General features: G+C 37.2%; 1 protein-coding gene across 11 annotated transcripts in view; it reads right to left on the bottom strand.

Moving 5' to 3' along the window:
* Nucleotides 1-2,011: 2,011 nt before the first annotated feature.
* LOC111031591 (coiled-coil domain-containing protein CG32809) overlaps nucleotides 2,012-9,239 on the bottom strand; it is a 168,192-nt gene continuing 160,964 nt past the window's right edge. For all 11 annotated transcript variants that reach the window (XM_022312228.1, XM_022311645.1, XM_022312007.1 and 8 more), the window contains one exon: nucleotides 2,012-7,261. In XM_022312228.1, the coding sequence (XP_022167920.1) occupies nucleotides 6,233-7,261 (1,029 nt within the window). In that variant the 3' untranslated portion in view covers nucleotides 2,012-6,232. The remainder of the gene's footprint in view (nucleotides 7,262-9,239) is intronic.

The raw sequence follows: 9,239 nt of genomic DNA, 5'->3' as shown, positions 1-9,239 counted from the left end.
ACTTAAACATTACAAGCAGTAGCTTCCAATTTTGTAATATCATTTTTATAGTGTCTAACCACAGTTTTTCTTTGATCTCAACTAATTACTACAAGACAAGTTATTTGATTTAATTTCTAGAGCAATGCTCCAGTATAATGTTACGATTAATCCAAGTTAAACAATATGCTGTGATTAATGTATTGTTAGGTATCTAAAATCTTTCAATTTTTATAAAACATGTTGCATGTTTATCTAACATTTTGTAATTATTTGCACATTAAAGGCAATTTTCATTTTATTAGTAGGTTAATATGATTTCCAAGTACATATTTTATTTACAAACTTCATCGACAAATTATTAAATTATTAGTACCGAATACTGAAGAAGTGCTATACCTCCTATTGGACCAGAATTAAATAAATAAATAATTAAATATTAGTGTCAAGTGTCAGCAAAGTAGTATTTATGATTTTTTTAATCGTTGATAAACATTTTTTTATGTAAGGAGTTATAAGAAATGGCAATATACTATAATATACAACTTGTTCAATCTAGTTTTCTTCTATGAGCCATTAAGTCCAAGCTGTCTATAAAAATATGTCAGTTCACAAATATTGATATTTTCTTTACTTCGGTTCCTCCCTATCATATGAGTTCATATATTATTCAACTTAGCTATATAATGCTTAAGAGGACGCTACCCAAGTATTTTTGTCTCCGTCTTACAACAAGTACCTACGACATTTTCGTTCACTAGTTTCAATAGTGTGCTGTTAGCTTTGATATTAGAGTGAATTAAAGTTATCAACGTTTTAGGTAAGAACATTATCTGTGCTTAAGAGTCGGCAGATTTTTGGATACTTTAATTTTCAAGCGAGATATGAGCATTTTTGATTTGTGTTATTTTACATACTCGTATCTTGGTTGAAAATGAAAGTATCGAAAATCCGCCGAAGCATAATCATAGATAATGTTCTTACCTCAAAGTTTGATAATTCTTAAATTTACTGTAATATCAAAACTAACCTCACACTATTCAAATTACCGAACGAAAATGTTCTATGTAGTAAGTCGGTAAGACGGAGCGCGGAGACAACACACGCGTGGGTAGCATCCTCTTAAGAGGACGCTACACGGACATATTTTGTTGTCTCCGTCTTACAAGTGTGTCACATAGATGACTTAATGCTCAGCTGATCACGTTTAACTCCATAAGTATAAAAATTAGAGTGAACAGACCCCTTATAGAGTTTCCCCAATTAAATCTACTCCTCTGCAGTAGCCAGCATTTTTTTTGTGATGGGGAGGATTCTTATTTTTCCATAGATATTATAGAACTGAATACTTATCATCCATTCATCCTGTTACTTTATGACACCATTGTTCAAAAGAAAAATGTTGGGGAGTTTTCTTCCTTCAGTTGCCTCCATTCTCCTTTCCCCCCCCCTCCCGCTTCGGGCGACGACACTGAATCAAATATACATAACATAAAACGCAGTGTAATTCAAACAACGTGTAGATATTTTTATTAAGAATAGTAATAATAATAATAAATAATTATAAATTTATATGTATATATGTTACACCCGCGTTGGCGTACAACTTCGTCATTTGCATATAATATAATGGCCGGTAGGCCGATCTTCGCGTTCGTAAATAATAGTAAATTAATATAGGTAATATAATTTTATGTTTAAGTAGTAATTATGCTTATAATAATAATAATGTACACATAAACAGTGATTGTATGGTTTCGTTATTTATTTGTTTTTAATTATAATAATAATGTGTATATAATAACGCATAAAAAAAAATCGCATAATGACCAAATACAATAATAAATACACGTATAGATATAGGTAATTCATATAATATAATAATATAATACACCGGTAATAATAATAGTTATAAAATAAATAAATCGAGATGAATACAAATCAAGTTAGGTACATTAATAATTATCGTAATATAAAATATGTAGTTAATAATAATAATAATAATAATAATAATATATAATGACTTATATTAACGTGTGTGTGTGTGTGTGTGTGTGTGTGTGTGCTGAATATACAAATCGTCAATGTAACGATATTATTTGCTCTGTGTACTCGTAAAATATTGGTATAATTATGACGTGCAATGATCATGTATGATAATAATTATTAGACTTCCTTACTATCGTGATTCGTGTTATTATTACAGTTTGCAGAGGGCGGTGCAGTGAAACGACCGATCTCAAAAATAGGGTTTTCTCGATTAATGTCTCGTTGATACTGCTCACTAAACATTATTAGTTTAAAAACAATACACCATTTGATGAGCACGCCCGTACCTAAAGTGATAAGTAATGCGTATTTTTCAATGAATAATTGTTTCAAAAACATAACCAGGCGCAGTTAATTTCAAACTTTAACGGATCCAAGGTATACGAGGAAGGTGTCATCCCGAAGAAATATTATTTTTTTTATAAATTAATGTCATGTCATGCACTTCAGTCTAATATTATTTCAACAGTTCATTTTCGTTAATATTTAAATATCGATTTTGAAAATCAGCCGTTTTAGTGCCGCACTGGCCACCTTTACGTAGGTCCTATACACCTAAATATGTCAAAAATACAATTCGGCTGTAGTGTGAAACCGGAATAATAACTTTTTACAATAATCATAATTTGCTTTTTGTTTAGAGTGTATATACGTCTGAGTAGCGATTGTTATCGGAAAGTACGCGTTCTCATGACAAATGTACAATATTACTAATCATTAGCATCTCGTTCTCTCTCTGTTTTTCGATACATGTACAAACATATTCTGCATAAACTCTATACGTCGATAATCTATGTGTAATCAAATCGAGGAGCGTGTGTAATGTCAAAAATTCAGAACGTCTCAACCCAGACAAATCGAATTTTGTTTTATACCACCACGCGTTACAAAATAATGTGATGATATCGGTACACCTACTTTAGAATTATTAATGTGATTGAATAAAATTGTGATGAGTACGATATAATTTAAAACGGAATTGCAGTCTGCTAAAAACCTTTTAAAAAGTCGTCAGCCGGCGGTCAGTAGTATATGTTACACGGGAAACTTGAAAGCATTGATCATAAATACTATAGTATAAATTAAGGCGTTCGCAGAAATATAAACTGGGGAAGGGGGCTGCCCCATCTTTGATAACACAGCACATATTTTTTTTTTGTTTTTACAAATGATAAAACGATTATTAATAATTAAAATATGGAGGGCATGTCCCTCCCCCCAACCCAGCACCCCCTGCGGGCGCCCACGTACTAGTATTTATAATAAACGATGACAGGTATACATTTTTGTTGGCTTCCTTAGTCATATATACTGGCATCCTGATGATTAATTTCATTTCGAACGACCGACAACAGCTGTTGCATATATATATATATCGTCCCAAGACAATATATACCTAAATACGTAATTTTGCTGGGCAAACCGTCATCCTGAGGTTTTTTGCTTTCCGACCCTATAGAAATTATCGGATTCCGCATTCCGAATTTCCGATGTATCGCCATGCAAGTGGAGTGTCAAACGCGAGGTTGAGCAACGCATATAGGTATATAGGCGAAGAATTTTGCAAAGAAATGCCCAAAATTATTGTACGCTCGAGCTATGTGATCGATATTGATCAAATATTTAAATAAAGTATACAAACGATATAAAAACGCGTTTAATATAATAATAGTGGTAGTGTATAATGATATTTTTTCGACTAAATGTGCGCACTGTGTGTGGGGTGAGCCAGACGAGAGCAACAAATCGTCGCATTTCCTAACTTAAGCTTTTGTATTATATCGTGAAAATTGCTCTCTCGAGTAGGTGGTTGCCAGAACTAATAGTATAGGACCAAGTTATGTCGAAAAACGTTTAAAGTTCTATTAACAAGTGTTAAAAATTGGCCTGGATTTTGGCTAATAGAAAATTCGGGTGCTTTATTATTAAATACTTGAATTTATTATATACGATATAATGACGTGTGATCACTGATCATAAACGAAAACACTAACCTGCAACAATAAAGTTTCAACATATTTTAAGTAGGTAAACCGCGGGCGCTTGTTGTAGCCTCCCCCCCCCGAACAGGATTTGCAATCTCATATTTAACGGCGATCTGAGGATAGGTGCTGGATGAGCATTTTATTCGTTATTTATCGCAATTATTTTATAAGTAGCATTTTTTGACAGAATGCTCAGACAGTCCGTCGGTTGTATAGGAGGTAAATAAGTCGAGTGAGCTTGTTGGGTTGTCAATACATGTAGCAAAGTACGCCTGTATCATGTGTTGGACGAGTGAATTTAAGGGGCTTATACGCAGTTACACTCAGTAACTACTTTTTCTATACCTATTTCTCACCCCCCCCTCCAAGAGTAAAATTTTGGTAAAATGTCCTTCCTTTTGCCGGGTGCGTTATTTACTTCAGCGTACTCTAGCAATTGGCACATTCGGTCAAGGGAAATCGGTATACGATCGATTGATGGTACATTTGGTAGAGGGCATCTGCTGGTATTTTTAATCGCCACCCGATTGTATATTATTACATTTTTCATAACTCCAACACGCGTGGTTTCCGACTCGAAGATTTCCTTTTGGCGGCACTTAACGACAACAACAACAATAATTGTAATAATATTAATATTTTAGGAACGATTTTTGGCACGACCGAAAAAAAATAAATGCGTAAAATAAAATTAAAATGAACACCCACGCATCCACTTGTTGAGTCGATCGTGTTATTATAATAATTATAGGTATACAATATACTAGTACACACGTATAGTCATGTTAAATAGAATCATATACGAACACGCTTTGCGGGGAGTGAATAAATAATAATTATAATATAATATAGTAATGTGATATAAAGGATATAGAAATTAAATTAAATCCTCGTTCGCCCGTTCGTGGTCCAGCAGAGAGATCGCGATTAAGCACATAATGATAACATTATACATATATATATATGGTTCGCGTATACCCGCATATAATAATATTGGATATTACGAAAACGCCTCCTATATAATACAGTGAGGAGGCTTGCGAGCGACGTGACTTCCGGCTATGATGACTGTCATGTATGATATAATAATATATAATATAATTCCAACTCGAAAACAACAAATCTCAAAATTGTAGTTCTCGTCTTTGCGACTTAAAGCGACCGGGATGACAACGCAGCGGTTCTTGTCGGCTAGAGACGGTATATTCATGACAATAATATTTTATATTGGTACTTATTATTATATTAACGTATTGATAAATAATAATAATTAATACTATTATAATATATTTACAGGGTTATTGAGCATATGAGCTGACTCGCTAAAGCCAACACATTAAACGTGTTTCCGATTTTGAGACAATCCTCTCTCAAAAAGTGGAAGGAGGGGGGTCGTCTGTTTTTTATGTTTAGGTACCTATTCGGAATAGGTAGGTAGGTACATATGAGATTTCCGAATTTCATGGGGTGCATTAGTGAGGGGTACTCACGTATATAATATTACCTACGTTTTGTTTCATTCATTTCCGCACCCCATAGATAATGGGTCATGGGCCGTTTGAGCAATGGTCGGAGACCACGAGTAGAGATATATAATAATTATTCACAGTATTATCCAATGTCAGGTGAGAAGTCATCTACACTGCAGTAACAAAAATTGAAAGTAGCTAGAAGATGATGTCTTGTTCATGTGCGTTATCAGTTACATTTTTTTTTTTGAAAGAGGTCTTATAGTTTTTATTTAACGTGTCGTTGAATTCGTATCTGAATAGGTCAAGAGAAAACGGTTTCCAAGACTCGGTTCACTTTTTTCGAAAATAATTTTAATATGGTCGCGGTATATAATATTATTGTCACCTCGTTACCACTACCCGACACTTAAACTTAAAATCGTTAGAGTAAATATAATATTGTTACTAAAGAGAAAAAGACGGTGGCTCGAAGACGGAGAAGACGGCGGGAATAGTGTCAAAGATAGTGGAGACGACGGTAACCGGAAATCCGGGGGCTGCACGGCGGTGGATGCAGTGGCGATGGTAGCAGCAGTATGGCGGCAGTGGCAGCAGTGGCGGCGTTTACCACAACAGCATTATATATATTATATTACAACAACAACAACAACAACAACAACAATAAAATAATACACAACCGAAGCGCTCCAATTTGCATCACACACAATGATAGATTTGCCGTTACACGTTTCAGACGTCAGTCGTGGGTCATATAATGTCCGTCTCGTACACTTTGCTGACGGTCGTCGTCGTCGTCGTCGTCGTTGTCGCAGCAGCGGCCTTGTTGTTTGCGGCCGACCGTTGCTTTTCGGCGGAGTCGTCGTCGGCCGCTGTGGCAGTGGTGCTAGTGGTGACGGCGGCGGCCAGCTGGGTGAGCGAACCCGATATGGGGGCGGCGGCACTCATGGACAGCCCCATCTTTAGCAGCAGGTTGCCCTCGCTGCCCGTCTTCTTGAGCTGGAGCAGGTCGGGCGGCGGCTGCGACCGTTGCAACTGCTGCAGCCGCGTGTACTGTTCCTGCAGCGCCTTTTGCTTCTTCAACAGTTCCTGGTGCCGCTGTTCCAACTGTTCCTGTCTGGTGGTTGTCACGACGGCTGTCGGAACGGCCGGGGATGGCAGCTGCTGCACGGTCGCCGCCGGTGGTTCGGGCATGGGCGGTTTGCCGCAGCCGCTGAGCGCCACGGTTGTCAGAGACCCTTTTCGGCTTGGAGGGCTGCCGCCGGCCGACGACGATGACACCGAGCCCCTGGGAGACGACGTGGGGGCCCCCACAGCGCTGCCCGCCGTGGTCGGCGACGCCACCGGTGACTTGGAACTGGTCCGCGGCGGTGGCGGCGGGGGCATGCGCTTGTTCTGCAGGTCGGGCGTCCGTTCAGGTACGGGCGGCTTGCCACCTGCCTCCGAAGACGTGCTGCTCAGACGTCGCAATACCGGTTTCGGGGTGACCGCGACAGCGACCGCCGGACCGGTGACCGGCACGGTGACCGGCGCGGTGACCTCTGTTGCTTCCACCGCCGCTGCTGGCTCCACCACCACTGAATCCACCACCACAGCCGCTGCAGCCGGTGCCGCCACTGATGCTACTGATGCCACCGCCGGGGTTGTCTGCAGTTCGTCTAGCAGAGTGTCGAGTGCGTTCTCCGCACCTGCTGGCTCGCGCTTTCCAGCACTACCGCTGCCGTCGTCTGTTCCTGTTCCGGTCTGCTCCACGACACTCCCCTGTCCAGCGACACTCCCCTGTGAAAATCACACGAAAAACCATTTTAATAACGCTCAGATGACCGCAATGTACTTTTTCACACGTAAACTTTATTATGAGGATGTCAGTGCAATTTTTGTTTTATCTCTCAGACCTTCACGCACATGGACACAACAAATCCGGAGTTAAATCGTAAATTGTTGAGAATCCTTTAAAATTAAATCAGCTGTTAAAACATTGCAGAGGGCAATATTTTTGAGGGTACAACATGTATACTTTAAATTTTATTAAATAATATTTGACTTATAAAATAGGAATTTATTTTTGTAAATTTAAATTAATATTTTCATTGTTTTCAGACAATGTTTGGAAAAATCAATGTCACAAAATCGAAAAAAAATTGTAATCTATAATGTTTGCAATGGATCATTTACCCCTAGATTAATCGCATAAATATAACGGAATATTTGTTTTTTTTTCGCGTACGTGTCTTGTCCATATACGTTGCGCACTGGCCAGAGAGAGAGAGAAAAAACAAACAGTGGGCTGACATCCTCTTATTATTAAAATAATATAATATTATAATATGGAAGGTAATAATTAAATACGATAGGTAATATAATATTACGACGCATATCAGGATCTTGCTGATATAGGTCGTTTCGTAAAGAGGACGCCGGCTTATCTATATATAGATCATTCGGTAACCGACTGTTACCACCATAATATGAGTTAAGACCGCGGGTTTATGTCCAATGCGATGGTTAACGAAAACGACATTTCCATGGACAAATAAATATATAAATATTTAGATCGACCTGGCGTACTCTTTACGTTTTGACACGTGGTCGTGCGGTGATCACGAGTTATATGGTTTTTTTTTCTATAATATCCGACCGATTCAATTCGTCGTGGGAAGCGCAAGTGACTGTCTTTCAATTAAAATTAGAAATTACTCTCAACTCTTAACAATTGTGTCGGCTTTTAGTTTGGTTTTCTTAAACTCTGTACGTTAACGTGCTCGGTGTAATCATATTATTATTATTCGAAGTCATTAAAACCATTGGACAAAATCGTTGAACATCCATCGCATTTATCGTCCCGCGGCATAAACGTGTAGCAGTCTTCTAAAGACGATACCTACACGTACCAACGCTTTCACGCGAACGAATATTGTAATAAATTATGTTTATTTCATTTTAATATGTCTCTCGGAGTGGTCCAGAAATATAATATATTATTCGAAATCTAATAAATAGTGCGCAGGTCCAAACAACATAAATCGTACTAGCAATGTTCATAAACGTTTCGTTGGAATAATTATTTATTCGGGTCTTTAAGATAACGATTTTTCGTCCCGAAACGAGCCGGAGGCATCCGCGGATAGTGTTTTTTTTTAAAGTGATGGATATCGCGTCTACGTTTTAATCGTTTTATTTTTTTAAATTTAATTTATTGTAATCCTCTTCCGCTGCCTATAAGCTCTATATTATAGTCAAATCTGGTATTAGTAGGTAAAACGTATATAGATTATTATTATTATGTTGCAAAATAAATTTGTTTACAGTCTCAATTTTATTATAGAGTATATAAGCAGGTGGGTAGGTAAATAATGAAGTCTTTATCAACCTTAGGAATCGTGTGAAAAATATTGTCTGTAGGTTTAAGCGATTAAAAAAAAAAAGTATTTTACAATATAATATAAGGTACTATACTTAGGCTCAAAAGAATATTTTAAAATGAAAAAAAAGTCGGGTAGTTTAACGTTTTTCCAGCGAAATAATAACTGTATGGGTCGATTGTTTATTCACGGTTTGGACTCATTTAATGTATTACGGAAGAAAACTTTTTCACTTGTAGTGTATTAATATTTTGTCTTAATCATTATCGATTACGAATTATCAATTTGGTTCGAGAAATCGGATTTTGAGGTTTTTGTTATTTAACGCATGATATTATTTGTCGAAAAATGTAATCACACACGCCATAATATAGGTAGTTATTTTCGATTATTCT

This window comes from Myzus persicae, unplaced genomic scaffold, assembly GCF_001856785.1.
Source record: "Myzus persicae strain clone G006 unplaced genomic scaffold, MPER_G0061.0, whole genome shotgun sequence".
Lineage (NCBI taxonomy): Eukaryota > Metazoa > Arthropoda > Insecta > Hemiptera > Aphididae > Myzus > Myzus persicae.
The sequence above is the reverse complement of the archived record's forward strand: the minus strand, read 5'-3'. Positions and strand labels throughout refer to the sequence as shown.